General features: G+C 42.5%; 1 protein-coding gene across 1 annotated transcript; it reads right to left on the reverse strand.

The window, feature by feature from the left end:
- Positions 1–11,431: 11,431 nt before the first annotated feature.
- LOC139345821 (tyrosine-protein kinase STYK1-like) lies at positions 11,432–20,379 on the reverse strand. Its single transcript, XM_070984666.1, has 10 exons — positions 20,170–20,379; positions 17,915–17,970; positions 15,383–15,586; positions 14,996–15,232; positions 14,674–14,855; positions 14,002–14,070; positions 13,448–13,659; positions 12,915–12,955; positions 12,467–12,563; positions 11,432–11,646 (listed from the first exon to the last, which is right to left on the reverse strand). The coding sequence occupies exons 2-10, from the start codon at positions 17,967–17,969 to the stop codon at positions 11,451–11,453; spliced, it is 1,293 nt and encodes a 430-aa protein (XP_070840767.1). The 5' UTR covers position 17,970; positions 20,170–20,379; the 3' UTR covers positions 11,432–11,450.
- Between the last annotated feature and the right edge of the window lie 1,630 nt (positions 20,380–22,009).

The following is a 22,009-nucleotide window of genomic DNA, read 5'->3' on the forward strand; positions in this document are numbered from 1 at the left end:
TTTACATATGCTGCATGCTTTTCACAGGCTGTGTGGATGCACAGGATTTCGCGGAGCCGTTTTACAGCCCTTTGTTTTCTGTTGGCAGTCTGTGAACATAAGAGGGTGTTGGCTAGCTACACACTACAGAGACAAGGTGATTAAAAATGTCTATACCCTATTTTTAGGATGTGTGCATGTACGGTAAAATATCATCGATTTACAGTCAAATCTAATTGTTCCGCTCACAGTTCAGAGGCTAGCGGCATGGCATTCTTACGTCTTTACCACCCAGGCCATATGATGTGAATTAGCCATTAAGCAAATGTTAGCAATGCTAGTATGCTAAACTAAGATGGAGAACATGGTAAACATTACACATGCTGAACATCAGGATGTTAACATTGACATTGTCAACATTGCGCCCGGTAGGGTTGCCACCTTTCAGAAATGAAAATAAGGGACGCCCACGTCAGCTCCTCAGGACCATGACCACCACGTTTTATTTTGGGCCACTGTTTGTAGTAAAGGGGTGATCAAGAAAGCAATTAGTCATACTTAAAGCTTGAAATGCTTTATTACCAGTGAACACATTCTTTACAAGAATACATGCATCCCTATTTAACATACAATGAGAAAAATATATAACAAAGTGCCATATGCACACAATTTAGTTAGTGCACAATCAATTAGCCTAGTTAATGAGATAGATCAGATGTCATCCAAACAGTTAAACCACACTAATAAAAGAATTTATGTAATGATCACTGAACACTGTATTCCTCAAAAATATAAACATTTTGACATAGATTACTCAGAAAGCTCTACAAACATTTTTAGTCTAGGAAATGATCTGAGCAGCAGCAAAGGGCAGTTTTCCCTGGTTAAACTCCAACAGACGCTTGAAGTTGAGGAAGATTCCCTGAGCTGTTTCAGGCCTCAGATAGCTGCAAATTTAGATTAAACCACTCAGTCGACGCTGATACTCATTATAAAAACATCAAGTGAAAGATTCTCCACGGCGTTAGGCTTCATGTTACCCTGGCATATTCCGCCCGGGTCCGATGGACGTCTGAAACATCAGACTGAAGGAGATGGGAGGTGTGAGATCGTTTCCTGTGGCGGGCAACTTGACCTTGTATTTCCCGAAGAGATCAGTCAGCTCCTGCTGCTGCTGGGTGTAGTTGTCCAACTGAAGGTTGTATCAGAGGAAGCTGGAGTGCCCGGAGAGAACCCCGTGCACGGGAAGAACATGCAAACCTGGGAATCGAACCTGCAACCTTCTTGTTGCGAGGCACGTGCACTACCTGCTGCGCCACCTTGCAGCCCTATATCTGTAAATATAGAAAAAAAAAAATAAGATAATTGTGTTGTCAGGGTTAGTAGTTCAAAGGTTTGCTGATACTGTAAATAAGAAATGGAATAGATAATGTAACGAGGTTATAAGATTTTAATTTAGAACACAATATTTTTAATTAACAATTTAAATCTAACACAGAACGTAATCAAACAGAAAAAAAAAAAAAAAAAAAAAAAACATCAGCACCTGTCAATCATTTTTTGTCAATCCCATTTTCTGCAGGATTGTTCTAAACATGAGTGAAGCATGAAAAAAGGTAAACACACAAAATATGAAACATTCCGACTCAACGTGCTGTTTCCCCGCTGCTTCTCTGACGTCACCAGCTCTCTCGCTCCTCTCAACCATTCGGTGAATTCAAAGTTTATTTCAACCAATCCAGAGTTAGTAATTGTTGCCGAAACATTAAAAAGGTGATCCAAGAAGGTTTTTGTCGAGTTTTATTTTGTTTTTGATGCGTTTGAAGAAGTTTTTTAAAAAATGCTAAAATTCCTGTTTTTTTGAATGGAGTCTGGTGGCTTTGACGACAGCGCTACAACAGCTGTTTCTGCTTAAGCAAAACAGATCTTACTCATCAACAAAGAAGTATCTCTGTATGGATTCTTTCCATAATAATGTCAGACACTTATTTGTAGGGTAGCACGGTTGCACAAGTGGTCACACTTGTCGCCTCACAGCTAGAAGGCCCCCAGAATCCCGCTGTGGGCGCTGGTGGCGTGTCCTCCACCACGCCTTCGATGTCTGCTGCTCGAGGAAAAAAGGGGGCCTTTCTGTGTGGAGTTTGCATGAACCTAACGTTTCCTCCTTAAATAACTCCCACTAAAAACATGCAAGACGATCATCAAAGGAAGGAGAACCGAAGCACCGAGGGAGAACTGGTCCCCGGGCGCCGGCGTCGGCTGGCGGCTGGCAGCTGGCAGCCCACCGCTCCTGGTCTGCCGCGGAGGATCGACAGACCGAGGATGGGATAAATGCGGAGAAGCATGCACTGTAAAAAAAAAAAAAAAAAAAAAAAGTTTAGGTGACCCGACTTAACTATTTCAAGTCATCTTGTTGCTTTGACTGAGTTAATTTGAGTCAACTTATAGTGTCAAGTTTTTTACACTTCAAAACATGAGTTCATGCAACATACAGTCTGTTGACTCAACTTCCTGTATCAAGTAAGTTGAACTTAAAAATATTATTTGAGATAACTTTAAGAGATGTTGGTTGAATTTATTTTATCAAGTTCCTACAACTGTGGATCAAGTTGGCTCAACATGGAATACATAATTGATACAACTTGAGATTTGTTGACTCAACTTTCTGTATCAAGCAATGTGGACTGGAAAACATTACTTAAGAGAACTAAACAAGATGTTGGTTGAACTTATTTTATCAAGTTAGGGCAACATTATTATTCTTTCTCATGCTTTATTGCCAAGTTACTTGAGTTTACAGAAATTGCTAGATTTCAAAATTTTAAGCAAAATAATATCTACAAAGAATCTCCATGAGAATTAGACAAACTCAATATTAAACCAAGAAAAAATAGCTGAACAGACAATTCAATAAAGACCTTTATTTAACCCCCAACAAGTCCAACTTCAAGCAGCCTTGCTTCAAAATGTCGAGACATCAAAAAAGACCTTCCTTGGGACATATTAAAAAAATAGCCCTTACACCCTCTAACACACTTTTGCTCACAAACTGAAATTACACTGTCCCACACATAAATAATAATAATAAAATACATAAAAAGAAGCGCACCCATCCTTTGGGGAAAAACAATAACTCTCCAAGTTCAACAGAGTCCTTTCTGAGTGAATGTTCAGAGTTGCTGCAGTAAATTCAATTCAATTCAATTCAATTCAATTCAATTCAATTCAATTCAATTCAATTCAATTCAATTCAATTCAATATACCTTTATTTGTCCCGCAAGGGGAAATTCCAATGTACAGCAAGCAAGTACATACAAAAGAGTGTCATAAAAATAAGCATTCTATAAAAAAAAGCATTATCAAATTATAAATTGTATTTGCGGACTGTTAGGTACAGGATGAATTGCACAGATTATTGCACCAGTTTTTGCCCAGATTATTGCACAGGTAATTTACAGATGATTTACAGATAAATTATCAAAAAATTACTTTCAGCAGTTCTTGTTGTGCAGTCTGACAGCTGCAGGAAGGAATGACCTGCGATACCGCTCCTTCACACACTTTGGATGTAGCATCCTGTCACTGATGGAGCTCCTCAGTGCAGTGTGTGTGTGTGTTCGGAGTGGGTGGGAGTCATTGTCTGTCATGGAGGACAGCTTGGCTGTCATCCTCCTCTCCCCCCAAATTGCAAAGAGTCATAAAAACAAACAAAAAAATGTATCTGAGAAACTTGCTCAAAATGTTGAAAATGAAAACATTCAAACATTACTGAAATGTCCACTCTCTTGACAATTTCTCTATAACATCACATGGATTAGTGTTCCTCCGAACAGAGCAATAGAAATAAGTCAGAAAATGAAAACAAGGTGGACATATAATGGACAATTAGTGTGCGTTGGTTCAGCGAGGAGAAACACTTGCAGGACCACCTCATTGAGGGGCAGTTGCCCCAAACAGCACAGCCTACACTGAAGTGAAGTAACCCTGTACAGAAAAAAGAAAGAAAGATATACAACCATTATCAGCACAAAACACACTAAGTTCAGTTTCCTTATTGTGTATGTGTATTTTTAGATGTGCAAAATACTGTGCATCGCCACAAATCTCTGAAAAATTGCACAGTTCACAATTTAAAGCTTCCAGATTTTAATGTATCCTCACATGAAATAAACACGACTTTATTATAAAGTGGACACACTTGGCCATGTCACTCATCTGAATGGTAAGTGATTACATTGTAAAAACAGAAGCCACATGGCACAGCACTGACAAGACAGCGAGAAAAAAGAGCTTCTCATGAGTGATGTGTGTACCGTTACATTTTGTATCCATGGCAACGCACAGCGGTGGCAGCCATAGACATAATATACGTAGACGCCTAATTACGTGCTGGAGCATAATCCAGCATCGCCGCCATATTGGGTGGGTCTCCGCTAGCACCAGAGCCAACCAAAGTCAACGTAAAGAGAGCAACTATGCCCCTATTTTATCTATTTATTTTATTTTATTTAGCTTCCCAGCCCCAGTTGCAAGCTTAAAAGGGTAGTGTAAGACACTGGAATGACCTGGAATTTTAAATCTTACTTTTCCAGGCCAATGAAGTGCCGAGGTTCTCACCCTCTGAAATGCACATCGCCTCTCCTTAATCCTAAAAACACTCATTGTGAAAAACTTTCTCTCTGCTTATCTCTGGTTCTCGGTTGCTGTTGTCTCTTGCTGTCGGACGCGCACCGGAAGTATTGCCCGGAAGTACTGCCCCGCACACTCAAGTTCGAAGGTCAACGGTCGCCATATTGTGCACGGAGCGAAGGAAGCGTCAGTCAATGGGTGCTTTTCATTACGTTGAATTGTGCCTCCTCGTCTCCTCTCTCCTTCATCGACCCGGAAGTCGTTTCCCCTCCGCCATGATGAAGGATCTTCTAATTGCTTAAATGCACCTGAAGGAGCGAGGAGAGAGGTGGCTTCTGAAGGAGATCAGAGTGAGGATACACCGGTGTAGCCTACGCGGAAGTCTTTTATTATTTAAGGGGCGTGTCGTATGTGTCGGACTGACGCTGTGGAGCGAGGATTTTTCATTTCGGAGTTTCGTTTCCTCTGTCCTCACGTCCCTTCCTCGCATCCCTCTTTCATGTCCTCGCTGGGCGGAGCTAAGACGCGAGGAGAGGAAGCGAGTGGAGGAGACCAATTTATGGAATGAAAAGCACCCAATGAGGCGTCTACGTATATTATGTCTATGGTGGCAGCTGCCAGATGGAGATCAGACCCGGGTTTTTTTTGGTCAATAGGAAAGGAGCTATATGCCGATTTCTAGCGGGTCGGCTAGCATTAAAAAACCCGCATCGACCCCGCTTATTTCATTGGGGAAGCGGCTCATAGTTACCGGGCTGACACTTTTTTTTTTTTTTAATTTAAACTCGGTCGACCCGCTTTCAAACGGCATAGGGCTCCTTTCCCACTGGCCAAAAAACCCACACGCAGCCGATGGGCTGCGTGGCCGTTCACCACTGCTACGCGTTGCCATGGATACAGAGTGTAACGGCACATCTGAAAACAATCACCTATAACTATGTGTTTATACAGCATCTAACTCTACATAAAAAATATCCATACACTACGGCGGTGGTCAGTGTTTTTCCACTCCTCTTCCTCATGGAACATAAGTTGCTCTGTTATTTCGCTGCCTTGTCAATCCTGTGCCAGGTTGTTTGAGTGCGAGCAAAGCCTCTTGTACAAGTCGCAAAGTCACGTATATTAGCGTGTTGATCCAGGTATAATATTCCCACAGTTGACACATTTTTCCGTAATAATAAAGACAAGTCTCACACTGTTTCACTCCTATAAGAGTACATTGTCGGTGCCGAATACTTGTTACAGTCGAATATGAGGCTCAACCCTACATTAACTTGCTGTTTCACTCTGGCGGCGCTAGCTCGCTAGCGCTACATGCTAAGGTATTTCCGAAAAAGAACGAACATGAAATATTCATCACAGGTTTAATATCTTGACGGATCATTTGAGATGGAGAGACATTAGACGACCAATGCACATTACCAACAGATGAACTAACTAAGCTAAAAATAATTTTAAATGTACTTACTGGACGGCTGGCTCCGAGGTAAAAAGATGGCGGTGGCTCAATATAAAGTTCAACACTGCGCGTGACGTCACATTACGGGCGCATGCGTACTTGCTGAAGTTAACTGAATGGAATGGAGTTTCCGCGCTTTTTTCAAGTTGCAGTTGTTTGAACTCTTCTTACTTTGTTGTAATGGGTAGAGTTCTCTCAGCTTGACAGCAATGGTCCTTCTGACTAAAAACCCAAATCCCTTTTAACAGTGTAGTTCCACTGTGTCCCGCTCTGAGCTCACGCACAAACCTGAAATTTGACTTAAAAGTGTTCCTCGATACCGGTCGATGAATCTTCTTTCACACACGTACACGGACAGTCAATGTGGTTGTATGTGAACGTGCAGGATAGCAGACCTCCACCTGCCCAGCAAGATCACGGCCTCTGCCGTTCACCTTAGGCGCACGAGGACATCGTTTGCATGAAACTGTGTCCAGGTAAGACTCATTATGGAAAAAGTACACATTTGAATAACATGCCTAAAACTCAGCGATAGTTCATGATCTATTTGTAAAATCTACGGAGAAATATAACTGTTTTTGACAGTGTGGCAGTCGCTTTCGTCCCGAAGTGAGGACTCTCACGGGACGCTGCGGGGCTCGCCGAACCACAGTCAAAAATCCACAAATTTAAAGTTATCTCGCTTTTTCTCCAAAATCTGCGTCGGTCCGCGCGTTTCGATCCGGGAAAGTAATCAGTAGGCTCTGCTGAGTAATTCGGCTTAAAGAATTGACCATGAGAAGGTTTTTAAAGTGTTTTTTCAGTGCTTCATCAATTGCTTGTTAGATCAGGCGAATTGAACTCCGTTCATCTGTGGCTCATCGAAGCTATGGCTTGTTGGGTGCTTCCTGACATTAACGGATCATTAATGTCGCGTCTTAGCTGACATATTTCTGTTCTATATTTGTTTTATTTTGTATGGGGCAGCAATCTCTCCACACAATTGGCTGTTCAAGGTCAATTATAGGTAGGGTTGCCACCCGTCCGTCAGCGTCAGTGGAGATGATTACTATTAGACTATTGTGGTTTGATTGATTGTTTAGGATGTTGAGTTTTTAAAGTCGGATGAATGATCATTTATTTAATATACAGCAGTATCAGCCAATATGGCCATTTAAAGAACAAATCACACTAATGGATTAACAGTTAATAGATAAATATTGTTAAGAGAAAACGTTTATTTTTAAAATATATATACATTTCCAAAGAGCTGGAGGGAAATCTGAGATATAAGAAGCAAATGTCAGTTCCTGAAAGATTAATTGGCTGAGATGCTGAAAAGAAATGACATGACCAACCTTGAAAATGGAATGGATCTGCTAAAATATGCCGAGTCATGTTATGTAATGCTTTGGGATTATGAATGTCAAATGACATCTTTAGCTGACTCTGTAACGACGATTAAGTCATCCTGCTGATCAGTTTTGTGCTTTGACCTCTTCAGCTTCATTGATTTTAGTAAATATATGCTTGAATCTGAATTTGATGCGACAACACGTTTCAACAAGTTGGGACAGGAGCAACTAAAGACTGGGAAAGTTGTGGAATGCTCCAAAAACACCTGTTTGGAACACCCCACAGGTAAACAGGTTCATCAATTTTAAAGCTTACTTTTCCAGGCCTTAAAAAAAAAAAAGAAAGAAGGAAAAAATGTACTGAGCAGGAATATATGGGAGCTTTGCATGTATGTGTGTTAAAATCAGTGTATATGACAAACATCAGCAGTTTCAGTCCAGGCTATTATGGAATCTTTGTCATCCTAAAGCTGTGAACAGTTGTTTAAATTTAGACACGTGTGTGTGTGTGTGTGTGTGTGTGTGTGTGTGTGTGTGTGTGTGTGTGTGTGTGTGTGTGTGTGTGTGTGTGTGTGTGTTTGAAAGCAGCAGTGGACTGTGGGCCGACACACATGATGAGTTGGCCAAAAAGAAAAAAACCTTCCTCGTTTCAACAGTTTGTTTTGGTGAAGTTTTATTCCAACACAAATTAGTATAAAAACTTACTCAAAGTTTAATACGCATGTCAACAGGTTATGTGAGATGTCTGGTTTTTGTGTGTGTGTTGCGCACACGCATGCATGTGCCTGTGCTTAACTTTACATTAAATAAACTCAGCGCACAAAAATGAAGAAGAGGCAAAAATGAGAGAGAGAGAGAGAGAGAGAGAGGGAGAGAGAGAGAGAGAGAGAGAGAGAGGGAGAGAGAGAGAGAGAGAGAGAGGGGGAGAGGGAGAGTGAGAGAGAGAGAGAGAGGGAGAGAGAGAGAGGGAGAGAGAGAGGGAGAGAGAGAGAGAGAGAGAGAGAGAGATGAAACTGTTTCTTTATTAAAATCTAAAATTAATTCATTTATACATTTATTAATATGCCATACCATATAGTCTGTATTATGCTCTTTAACAAAGTATTTCAGCATGAAAGCATTTGTTTTTAATGTGTGACAGCGTCCTGTATCATAACTACATCTCTGACGTTTGTAACAAACCAAACCGTGTGAAAATCGGGTAAAAATTAGAGGAGTTATGATGATAATTGTAGCTGGACACACACTTTCCTCCGTCGAAATAAATGCACTGGGGACGCATGGGAGACCCATCCAAGATGGCGGCCGCGCTGAGCGTCAGCTCCAATAGGAAGCGTCAGTCAATGAGGCGTCTACGTATATTATGTCTATGGTGAGGATCTGCGGCTGAGCGGTAAAAACGTAACTCAGATAATAATAAAATGACGAGACTGTTTAAAGTTGTCAAAACGTAACGATAGCAGCGTGTACTCTGTCTCTTTATGTTTGTGAGAGAGGTCATTTTCACACACTGATGAGTTACGTGAGAAATTAATAAATGCGCCAGGAGCTGCTTTGCTAAGCGCGCGAGCTCAGCCGTACAGGCCTGGAGCTAACAGCATTAGCATGAAGTTGTTAGCCGACTGTCGAAGAGCTTAGCTGAAGTTAAGCTGTTTGATAATTGAATAGAATAAGCAACTGGGACATCTCGTGTTTAATTAGTGTTTTCTCTGGCTGGTGAAGCGCCTGAACTGTTGAGGCGACATTATGTTTTGTCAGGTGTTTTATTTCATAGTGAATGAATAATAACATAATATTCCATCTTTTTTACACTATATTTACATTTTTGTTTGTCATTCATGTGACATTGTTTTGCTTTAGCCTTCATTTAAAACCTACACACAATGTTAAGTTAAAATAGAAATGTATTTTCACTGTACTCATAAATTCATTTGCTGTAAATGTTATTGACATTATGTTGATTGTACAGTTTACATTATACTGTATGAAGATCCCTAAATGGTGGAGCCCGGAGCCGAGAGCTGCTGACCTTACCTGTCTCCTGCCACAGCGGTGGTCAGGGTCTAGCATTTGGGTATAAACCCAAATCCTGGACCCTGACTCTGCCTCTTCTTTGACTTTGCTCGGAAAAGACACTTACCTTCAAAAGCACTCCCAGTTTCTGCTGAAGGACTGATCGGTAACTGTCACTGGTTTAAGTGAATGGACTAATTCATATTATTGATATATTGTTGTTTGTGGTTATGGTGATTTTCTTATAGTTGAGTGATCCAGTGTAATTGTAATCTTTACTAACTCTTTATGTTGATGTGGGCTACCATGCTCTGAATTTAGTGCAAGGTGTTGTACTGTATTGTGTCAGACTGTGACCTGGATCAGGACTTCAGTCCTTGAGGAGGATCCTGTTGGGCTCAGGCTATGCTTAGGTGTCAGAGACTCTTCAGGTCAGGACTAAGGTTCAGTCCAGCTTAAGGTATACAATACTGTTCAGGTTACAGAATACAGTATAACACCTGCAGATGAAGCTGTATGTGGTTTGCAATAGATGATAGGGACGCAGCAGAAATCTTGATTTTAAACAGAATTAGACCAAGCTTCATTCCCTATTGTCATTAATTCCAGCAGTTCACCAAACTCCATTTTCAGCTGACTTTTAGTTTTTTTTTTCTGTCTGAGTCGTTTAGTAAAGACAAATAACCCTGCCAGGGGTTTTTTAGTTTTCATCTGAATTAGGGCTGTCAGTGTAACGCGTTAATTAGATTAATTAATTACGCTGCAAATTAACGCGCTATAAAAATTTACGCAATTAATCATGAGTCGCAAGTCAATGCGCAAGCATTTTAAATTTGGCCCTTTGAGTGACCCGTAGGCTGCAGTGAGGTCGCATCTTACCTGCGCCACTGGTCAAAAGCAGGTTGACAACAGACATGGATGCGACACCGGAGAGCGAGGCAAGCCTACTTGGACCTTTGAACGGCAAGTTTATTTATAAAAAGAACAAAGACGGGACTGTTAACAAGAACGCAGTGATTTGTACCTTGTGTAAAAAAGAATTTTCCTACTGTATCACCGTAGCAGCTCCAGCCTGAATTATCATTTAAACACTAAACATGTAGTAGCTGCTAGTGCCGCTAGTGCTACCGTGAGCTCACTCTGCCAACCCACACTTGCTGAGTTAGGAAAACGAATGAGCAAAGCCACGACAGAAAAACTGACAAACTCAATCGCAAAGTGGGTTGCTGCTGATTGCAGGCCGACTTCAATCGTGGAAGACGAGGGCCTGAAAGAGGCGTTTCAGATAGCATCATCTGACTCTAATTTCCAGCTACCGTCGAGAACTACAGTGATGAAAAGAATTCACCAGCTGTAATGTGAATGTCAGTGAATTGTAATGTCCTAGAATTCAAATTCTTTATTTGGGGACCTTTAGCAGATATGAGATTAAAATGCGATTAATTAGATTAATTAATTACAAATCCTGTAATTAATTAGATTAATTTTTTTAATCGCCTGACAGCACTAATCTGAATACGTGGAATCATGCTAACTCTGAACTCTGTGTTGTAATGATGCAAAAACCTAAAGCTTTCAAGTACCGAACAAAAAGTCATCATCACCTGATGGTCCATATAGAAGTCCTAGTTTTATAGTGCACTATTATGGTACCTTCACACTGCTGCAAAGTGCACCCCCTGACCTGTGCTGTTCACCTTGAAAAACTGTGTGTTATACTTAAAAAGTCCAGGATGCATTGTTTTCTTTCATTACAGTCTTTTGGATGACTGTGGTTGACAACAAAAGAAACATTTCTAATCAATATATTAGTCTTTAATAATATAAAACGAGTGCTTTGTAATGCATGTTAAATGTCCCAAAAGTGCCAACAAATATAAAACACAATGTATGCTTCATGTACAAGAAATAAGTATAATGTGTTTTTTTTCCCAAATAAAGTTCTTTTGAATGAATTCTTCCTTCTTGCAGCAGCACTTCTCAGTCTGAAGACAGTCCACCAGCAAATGTACTGACTGATGACACTCTCAGCCCATTAGAGTACAGCGTAGTTGTATGCCTCTCCATATCCCGCCTCCCTGAGGTAGTTCTCAATGTTCAGTGGTTCAGGCACTCTGATTACTGTCCTCCCATTGGCTGATTTCTCTCCCGCCTCGAGTTTTCTAATTAGCTCCGACATGGAGAGACGTTGTTGTGGATTCCATTGACAGCAGGATCTGATGATGGAGTTCCTGCAGACCAGGGTAAAAGAGTGAAGAACACATTTGTTAAAATATATTTATTTTCTTGGCCTAGTGTAGAAATATAGCAGGTTATTCCAACATTATACCAACGTATTGTCCGTCATTAGCAATGTGCTGTTGCCGACAGTTGGAGCTAGCTAGCATATAGCTGCCCGTTAACGGTTCTGTGGTTTAGTTTGATTTTTAAGTTAAATGTGTTTTATTTGAAATGAGCATTTTTTTGCCGTTTGCCTTGGCTGGAGGAAAACAACAACAATGAAACAAAAGTAGACAGTATCGTTATCTTGCTACTTTGCGAGCTAGCTTACAGTAAGCTAGGCTAAGATATACAGTATGTTTCTGTACAGCCAGCTTCTCGTGTTCAGTGCTTTCCTGTTAAGCTCGATACAACTGTAGTTATGGCCAGCTGATTATTAGTGACTTTAACCCACCAAGATCTTCAGTTGGAGGAAGAATAAAAAATGACAACCATGAAATTGGAACCATTGAACGTCAGTTTGTAATACTTAATAATTGCGAGTACTTGAGAATTTTGATCGGTGGGTACTCAAAAAAACAAACAAACAAACAAAAAAAAAGTCTTGTAGCAGCATTGTGTGGCTGACGCATTTAGCCAGGGTTTATTAGAAAATGTCATGCTGTACAGATTGTAAAGCCCCCTGAGGCAAATTGTTAATTTCTGATATTGGACTATAGATTCTAAATAATGATGACTCGACACTTTTTGAGATACGTGCTGGAACGACATGATTTAAAGCTGATTCAGACTCTTGCACATTGCTTGCAAAATTGGGGCTTTTCCTCTTACAGTGAGTTTGAGCAGGTGGCCGGCTGTTTGAGGTGTTTTCCTCTTTGTAGATATTGCAGGAGTTCAGTCGCCATGAGCTGAGCGAACGGTGGGTCACCTGTACACACAAGACGATTAGAAATCAGATTGAAGTACTTATTAACAAACACGCACTAAAACCATTCTAGACTCCTCCACAGCTGTAATACACACAGGTTAGGAAATCTGAATCTACATTTGAAAAAAAAAAAGTATTATTTAGTGTCTAGTCTTGCTGTATAATTAACTTGCCCCATTGTATGAATTTTCTTAAATATTCATGTTCATTATCTATTATCTCCCTAAAGGAATTCAGACTTATTCTTTGCTGGTAATGGTTGTTAACATTTTACTTAAACATTATGTAGTCCAATTCTGTGGTGCACTACACAGTTTCTCTTGGAAGTATCTAGAATTTCGAAACACCTACCGAGTGTGACCATTTCATAGAGCAGGATACCGAAGGACCATCTGTCAAGAAGAGTTAGAGGACATGTAAATAAAAGGGATCGAAGTTTGGTCTCAGATTAAACTACATCTAGTGTGTAAGTGCAAATTTGAACAGAAATGCATACTTTATATCCCCTGCTTAGTGACGTTTAGGTTAGAGACACTTCAGTCAACATTTGCGTGGACAAACTGTTCCTTGATTAAATTGTGTACCAGAAATGTGAAGTGGTTTGTTAAAACACCTTTGAGCCTTCATCACCCAGCTTGAGTTTTGGAGCATCAAAGGATAATATTGTTTGTGCATTTGGCAGCAAAGTTTATGAAGCGGACTTCTTATATATTTATGTTAAACGTGGTGAAACGTGCTCTTCTTTACATCTTGAGATCAACTGAGATAATAATCTGTAACATCCCTCCTTGATGTCTCTTGCTGGGACATTTCAATGATGTGCTGTGTATTCAGCCATCTTCAGTGCATTGTTTAATATTCTTACAGAGGACGTGGACACTCACACATCACTCCTCTGACTGATGGCTGTCCTGCCCAGCACTTCAGGCGCCTGCCACTTCCTCATCTCCATGTCCTCTACGTCCCCCGGCGAGTGGGCCCTTGTTCTGCGGTAGGCCGACCCCAGTCCCCACAGCTTTGCTGTCAGGTCTCCACCAACCAGAACGCTGCGAGCACCCACGTTGCCATGGATGCAGCGCTGAGTGTGCAGGTACTCCTTGAACATGTTCAGATAAGGACAGGATAATAAGAGGGATGCTAGTGAGGCAGACCATCAGGACCTGGCTGCGGAGGAGCAGACCTACAATAACATCAGCGAGACTTAACTATAATGTTTATGTTGTGTTCATACTTTGGCATAATTTGCATAACCTTTTGTTTAACATGACAGCATAACGTAATCTTAACCTGAGGAGAAGAATTGTTCAGACGTTTCTATATTGGTACATGAAACAGTGAGAGACAGACAGACATACAGACATACAGACAGACAGACAGACAGACAGACAGACAGACAGACAGACAGACAGACAGACAGACAGACAGCAGCTTAACCAACCAGAGCAGAGGCCACTTGTCCTGCCATGGTGAAGAGCCTCTTCTCTGTCATGTCAACGCTTGTGCTTTCCTTCAGTGAGAGAGGAGGAGGAGGAAGGAGAGGGAAAACATGTAAATGTCAGTCTCCTTATGGTTGGATGGAGTCAGACCGTCAGACCTGTCTTATGTTATGAGATATACCTCTCCGTCTGTGATGATAAGCAGCTACGACACAGGACCGTACGTCTGTCAGGCCAGTGTGCCGAGCAGTTATACAGTCCACTTCTGTGCATTGATTTTAAAAGGCAACGAATACACCTGACATTTTAGATATTAAATTACTCTAAACCATGCATGTGTTGCACAACGTGACCCAAACAATGGCTGCACTGAAGGTCCCTTCATAATTGTATGATGACCTCTGATTGTTTTCCTGCCAATTTAAATATTCTAATTAGCATCTCCCACCTGTGTAAAGGTTGGTCTGCTGTCTGATGACAGAGGACAAAGCTGGTAGAAATGTTCAGTGACCAGTTCAAAACGTTCATCAGTAGTGGCCCACGTGACATAAGATGGTTCAGGTGCAGATGGCATTAAAAGGTCTTAAATATTGCCTTTAAAATGTGATTTAATCACAAAGATTTAAAATGTGTAAATCTGTCTCCTCTTCACATTTTTGAATAGATTACCGTACCTGTCGACAGCTCCACAGGAACCCCAGCAAGTCTCTGTGCTGCAGCTCCTCCACGACCATCATGAGAGGCGACTGCACTGAAACCACCCCCAGCAGCGCAGGTAGGAAAGGGTGGGGCCCCAGTCCTGAGACGAAGGAGGCGAAACCCAGGAAGTGATGCTTCTCACTGCTGTTCGATGGTTCTGAGGAAGAGGTTAGACGACTTTTTTTACTTCTATTCAACCAGGGACATTTCACTCAGAATCAGTGCGCTCCTTTTCGAAACGCCCTGCTTCACATTCACTCAGACTGTGGAAGAAACGAGTGAGTGAGCAGATTTTACCTTTCAGCACCCTCAGGATGACGTCCCGGTTGTCCATGCGGGCTCTGTAGAAGCTGACTGTGTCATCAGGCTTGATGGAGAAGGACAGCGGCAGGGCTGTGACCTGGCTGAACGCTCCGTGGTGCCTCTCTGTGGACGTCTGTGGTACTGCAGCCAGAGTTGGCCTGACGTGCTGCTGCACTTGTTGAACTGACATTGGCAGCTCCTCATGTTCCAGTGGGTTTATCCCAGGGGGTGCTGTTGAGAGAGAGAGAGAGAGAGAGAGAGAGCGGGAGACAGACATATAAATGATAAATCTGCATCTGTGGTTGTTTGAGTCATGATGACAAATCTAACTAGAATAAGATGAAAAACGGACACAGAGGCTGATTATGCTCGGTTGCTCACCGTCAATGCCCTGTAGGTGAAGTCTGTGGCTGCGCCTTTGTGTGTGTCTGCGTGACGAGCTGTGGTAGTGCTGAGGGACTGTGATCCGTGTCTGCTTCCAATCATGGCAATACCTCATCAGGCACACGGCCAGTAGGGTGACCAGGGTGGCCAGGAGGAGCAGCGTGGGGACGATGATCACGGCCTGCTCGTGCTCCCGAACAACTGAGACAGAGAGAGACGGCCGTGTGCGAATGTCAGGTCCCAGAGGAGGAAGCGCATTTTCAACACTGTGTAGTACAAAGTTATTTGTGTTCAACGGGACAAGTTGACCTGATTAGGAAGAATGTCACACAGCAGGAACATCCTAGTCACCTGCCTCTTCTGTGTGAGTTAAGTCCTCAGCCCTGTTGTGAATTGTTGGCATGCATTTGTGTGTCAGAGCGATGTTGAAGTATGAAACTTTGCAGTTAAACTGTGCTTAACATTCTGCAGGTTTGGTTTCTGCGTATCAGTACTTTTTGCCATTTTGAGTCTGCATAATTCATGGACAGCATTTATCATAATTACTCGTCATTGACATGTTATTGCATCGCTCGCTGCCTCTGCTTTACTTGGCTGATAATGAAACAAATTTTGTATTACCGCATTGTTTCTGCATTGTCAACATAACACAATTAGACCATAATTGGATGGTAAAACTGGCCCGGACATGCTGTGATGAGTCATGCACTGACATTTGGAGAATAAGAGGTTCAGACGGCGCCGGTGGTTTGATAACCTGCATTAAGGAGCAGCTGTGCCCGAGAGTTTATTTAAACATTGAGCAGGAAATATGTGTTTCCCTGATTACGCAAGGTTTTACTCAGCTTGACATTATGTTCACATTAACTCTGTCCTTGAGTTCACTGAGTCTTTTCAGTTTTTAGTCACATCTATCCTCCATGTTGACCCTTCACTTACACCCTTACGTAACATGACCACAACGCGTGTTCGCCGTTTGCTTTCAAACCTCTCTTCTTCCTCCTCCTGCTATTGACATCCTGAGGTGGATCCAGTATTGTTAGAAAGGCGAAAGCTGTAGTGGAGGCCTTTGGTGTGGGTAAACATCGTGTTCTGGTTGTGGCACATTCTTTAGGTGTGGTGAGGGCATAAATAATTTCTTGTCATCTTGATTTTCTTTGACCTTTGGACTTTCAAGAACGTTCCTTCACAAAGACTCAACACAAGTCCAACATCTTAGGTCGTTAACACCCAATTAACTGAAATTGGATCGTTGAGCAAATATATGAGCCTAGCAGTCAGCTAAGCTTAAGCTAAGCTAAACCTCTCAGGGCTTGTGTAAGATAATATTTCAGCGATTATGACTGAGGTACATTTTTGTAGGTGCCTGAGTAATTTCGTGTGTGTTCAGGGCTCCTGGCAGTATTTTACTTGAAGAGGTAAAAAAGTTTGTTTGTACTGCATTATGATGCAGCTCAAAGTGCAGATAAATTTTAAACAGTATGTGCTGCGGCTGTGTAACTTTCACATGTCACAGAAGTTATTAAAACAAAGCGTTTGCTGAACACAGCAGGTGTCCCAAACATGGCGGCACTTTTCAGGAAATGTTCGACTGTAATGTAAAATAAATGTGACTTAAAACTAAAACATGCAAAATACTGAGGTGGTCGTGAAAAGATTATCAAGATAACTTAATAATTAACTCCAGTCACAAAGATTTCCCATCAGTATCTGTGAGTCAGCACATGCTCCGTGTGATTGTGCAATCTCACATCACCAGAGCGCCAGGCCCTCCCGTCACGCCATCCAGGATGGATGTTGCAACATGATTGTGGCGTTCTTGTTTGTAGACTTGAAGAGATCATTTCTATTCATGTCACTTTAACGGTTGTGAAGCAGACCCTTCGTTCACTGACTGCTTCACAGATCATGCAGCTGTAGGTCTTCAGCAGACGTGTTCAGCGTCTGTCAGCCAATGAACCAACTTTACAGCCAAAATGAGGCAGCTGCTTGTATTTATGACATAGTTTAATGAAAATACTCAGTAGGCAGGAAACTGAAATGCGATGATAGACAGATAAATAATCAATTAACCTGCTGATTACTTTTTATTCAGCAGCTAATACAGAAGATTAAACCTGCATTCTTTCTGCTGACCAGCAGGGGGCGACTCCACTGTTTGCAAGAACAAGTCAATGAGGAAAAACTTGATTTATTTTTAATTATGGTCTCAATGTCTATTTTCAAGTCTTCTTCAGTCTGCCATGAGGCTCATTTGCTAAATTTGGTCCCATTTAGACGATAAAGCAGGTTTTTCTTTAGAGTGTGGCTGCTTTATGATTGACAAGTTGCTACCACAGTGACCAGCCAGTCAGGATGGAGGCATAGCAATGCGTATCCACCCCTCCAGTCTCAGTTTTACCTAGCAAATACTGAAGTATGGGCATGGGAAGAGGGTTAGAAACAAGGGAAAAAGGGATGTGAGAGGAGGAAGGAAGCACAGGAGGAAGTGTAGGAAACGATGATGAAGAGTAGCAGTCGTGTCCTTACTGCAGAGGTTGTCGTCCGGCGCACACAGATTATCGGCCGTGGAGTTGGATGACATGCTGGAGAGGAAGAGAGGAACACAGATCAGCATTACCTCTGCTCAGCAGCCAGCCTAAATCCCCTAAGCTCAGGAGCATCTGCCTCTCTAATAACTCTAGATACAGTAGTAGCTGGAGGAACGAGCTGGTTCAGAGCTGCACCGCTTTGAGGGCGATCCGTCAATTTCTAGTAAACAGCAGAACACACACCCAGAAGGATGTCGAGTAATTGGGATCAGCTTCCAGAAAGTGATGCAAGTGCGTGCTGTGGCCTGTTTTATCTGCACTCACTGAGCAAACAGCAGATATTAAAGGAGGTGCTCGACGGCTTGTTTTCTGCACGTGTACTGAACCTGGTGTTAGTTTCATAGATAATAGAGAGGCAGAGATCAGCGTTACCGTCGCTCAGCAGTGACCCAAAATCCATACAAGCCTTCAGGGATAACCTGGCATTCAGCAGCCCGTTAAACTTCTCACATCACACATGAAGCACCTCACATGATTTATCCCAACATTTCCCCAGAACTGCCTTATTCATTTCAAAGGTCCTATTTTTACCACGCAGTATGTTGTCCAAAGAGTGGTTGGTTGTTAGATTTGAGGAGGGTTGTTTGTTTGTTTGTTTGTCAGGATAATGTTCGAGCAGCTTCAGAGAGATTTTTTTTGTACGTGCCGTTTGCAGCTAAAAGACTTTTGAAAACGTTTTTTTAGTTGCTGACTCGGCCGGGTGTCAGAAAACTGTGGAGGAAACTGAGGAAATGTTAGTTTTCAGATTAATATACTAACTGTCACTAACTTTCTTTCATAAATGAAGCTTTAAGGCTCCAAATGGGAACAAGAGAGATGAAACAAAGGTGCTTTATCACCAGGGACAGGTCACACCACTCAACCCTGACGCTGAAGAAGTGAAATACAGGAAATCGTAACGGACAGAGAGCTGGACGTTACAGGGAACCAGACTGGACTGACTGGGAGGGATTCTGTGTCTTTTGATCCCGTACATTTGAATTTGTGTCCCGGGTCTTTTCAAACAACCGTAATTTACACGGGAAGTAAACCACACACTCACCACACACTCTGGTCGAATCACTGCTTGTCTGAGGTGGGCTGTAATACCAGTTTTAGACCGTTTATAAACTCTGTTAGACTTGTAATGTAGCTGAATAGAACAGAAAGTGCTCAGCTTTTTAAAATATTGAATTCAGATTAACCATCACACACATTTTGAGGTTTCGTGTCAATGAAATCCAACACAGCACCGAAAGCATTTAGAGAAAAGTTCTCTGTCGATGAGCAGCTTGTATGTCGTCAGCGAGATAATGCTTAGGGAGTTGTTTTCATGCCTGCCTCATCCCTTTCTGTCATCTGAAGGACTGATTCACCATTAAAAGCACGTAATGGTCACAGCAGGCTGCTGTGGTGGAGTCAGAGTGAAGACCCTCAAAACGAACACATGATTTCATGGTTCATGTGCTAATAATGCAGCGTCATCCTCACCTCAGCACATGGGAAAATCTGACTATACAGTGTGCTTCAGGTGTGACTCACAGCATGTACACACACACACACACACACACACACACACACACACCTCTGTGAACTCACACTGGTATGTAGTAAGCATTTTTTAAGAAACACACACTGAGGCTGGCATTTAGTCTTCACAAAGCACGCATGCCACTGAACCTGTTTGTCTGCATTGTTCTCTCACATTCAAATTCACACGCATGAATAACTATCCTGCATCAACACACACACACACACACACACACACACACACACACACACACACACACACACACACACACACACACACACGTGCGCGCGCGCAGTGACAGTAGAAACTAAAATATGCTGTTAAAGACACACAGACATTCTCTATGTGGAAATGCACACACAAGCGAAGCTCTGCGTCAAAACATGAAGAAATGATGAGACCCAAAATGTCACAGCCATGCAGTGATGCCACCGCCCACCCACACATGCAAAATATGGTTACACACATTTTCTTTACACAGAACGATGCACCGGGACACATAGAGAGTGATATGACAGTACAGACAAACGCGAATATGACACACGAGGGAACAAACCAGATATAAGGAAGCAAACATGGAACTGACGTGACAGATGAGGGACCTGGTCGCTGTGAAGTTGCTGAGTTTGAGTCACACATCCACATTATTTAACTTCCCTCGGTGTTTGTTTTTCCCGTCTTACCTGGCTAACTCTCTGGAACTTCTCAGGTGTCAAAGTCTGGTGCTGCTCGTATCCAAAAACGCGAAGTTTGCTGTCCCCGCCGGCCATTTAAGGGTAGACCTGTAAGACAAATTCAAGTCCACCTCCGTCGTTTTCATGTTTTCGTCGTCAGTCTACAGCAGCGTGTGCTGACGTCCACAGACGGACTCATCGCAGCCCTGATGTCAGAGTGTCTCTTTCTGTTTTGATGTCACCAGCTGTGTTTTCTCATTTGTGTTGTTCCTCCAGTCTCTCTCTCTCTCTCTCTCTCTCTTTCTCTCTGTCTGTCTGTCTGTCTGTCTGTCTGTCTGTCTCTCTCTCTCTCTCTCTCTCTCTCTCTCTCTCTCTCTCTCTCTCTGTCTGTCTCTCTCTCTCTCTCTCTCTCTCTCTCTCTCTCTCTCTCTCTCTCTCTCTCTCTCTCTCTCTCTCTCTCTCAGGTTGGCCACACCCACCCTTCCAGCAGTTTTTCCATGTCATTCTTATCACCTGCACACACCTTGCAGTCAGTATTATGTTTGCCACGTGCGTGCATTAATGCGCCACCATTCGTGTGTGTGTGTGTGTGTGTGTGTTGAATTTCCAGACAGCTGGCTGCGTTTGACAACTTAACAGACCCGGGGTTACTAAGTGGAGGGGCAGCATGACGTCTCTGTCTGTCCCCCACCCTTCATGTTGTGTCCTAGACAACATCAATACAAAGAACTTCTGTCCAAACGAATGAATACGCTGTAATAAACCACTGAAACAGCCTTCGTCAGCTTGGACAGATACTTTTCTCTGCATTAACAAATAAGAAAATCTTAAGATAATTGTCCAGATATTGCCAGACATGAGACCTTACTTCACAGAGAGGCATATGAAAGATTATTGTCACTGAAGCTGCTGCTGTGCTGAAACATTGAGACACTTTTCGGTGGTTGACGGTCGTGTTGTCACGTGATTTGTGCAGCAGGACTGCTGACCGTGTGCTCACGTGACCTGAGAGCGCCGGCTAGTGGTGATGATGCACCTCTGTTGCCTTAAAGCTTCCGTTTTGATAGAAAGTTAGTTTTATTGACGTTTGGTACGGTACGGTTATTTTAAACCATTTCTTGGTTGAATTTACAAAGCGATCACTCCACCATGCTGGAAAAGTTTGGTCATATCGTCGACATATTGGTCATATCGTCCACCCCAGTGTAGAGGCTTTTCCCTCGGCTTCTGGAGGACTCACGTGCTGTGGTTGAGGGTGTGAGTTCATGGGGTGCAGCACCTGAATGTTTTAATAGTAGGATCAACCTTAATTTATTTACTGTGTCCATGCAGGCAAGATACTGAAGAAAGCAGCTCCAGTGCACTTGTCAGCTTAGTTTGAGCTGAAAGGTGTGACGCTGGCTGTGTGGAGACAATACTCACGTTGAGCAGTCATGACTTTTCACCTGCCGGGTCGCCTCCACCCGCCTCATCACGCCGGTGTGCTGACACACCCACAGATACTGATAGCGCTGTGGTCAGGTTTCACCTGTCTTCATCTTTATCCATCCAGAGCTGAAGTGTTTTCACGAGGTCAGTGTACTGACAGATTCTCTGTTTTAGGTGCAGTTTTTGTCTGTCTGCATTAAATTCTCCTTCAGGAAGATACTGAACCCTCAGCGGTTGCTCTGAATTGACACACTGGCTAAAGCAGCCTCTGTCCTCTCACTGTATTGTTATGCAAACTTCTCTTTCTGGTTTCTGTGTGTCGAAACAGTCACACGAGACAAGCTTTTCGATGGCGTACCAAATCTTTTTTTACTTTGATCGCTTTTCATCCCCTTTCTGATGTTTGGTGGAATCTGATTTG

The sequence above is a fragment of the Chaetodon trifascialis genome, chromosome 17 (assembly GCF_039877785.1).
Source record: "Chaetodon trifascialis isolate fChaTrf1 chromosome 17, fChaTrf1.hap1, whole genome shotgun sequence".
Classification (NCBI taxonomy): domain Eukaryota; kingdom Metazoa; phylum Chordata; class Actinopteri; order Chaetodontiformes; family Chaetodontidae; genus Chaetodon; species Chaetodon trifascialis.

What these genes read in the sequence shown, in the direction of transcription:
- LOC139345821 (XM_070984666.1), bottom strand. Translation starts at nt 17,969, where the DNA reads ATGTCATCCAACTCCACGGCCGATAATCTGTGTGCGCCGGACGACAAC. An exon ending in TCACCTACAGGGCATTGACG is followed by an intron (nt 15,233 to 15,382) that starts GTGAGCAACCGA and finishes CTCTCTCAACAG; the next exon opens with CACCCCCTGGGATAAACCCA. An exon ending in GCCACCTGCTCAAACTCACT is followed by an intron (nt 11,647 to 12,466) that starts GTAAGAGGAAAA and finishes CCTGGTCTGCAG; the next exon opens with GAACTCCATCATCAGATCCT.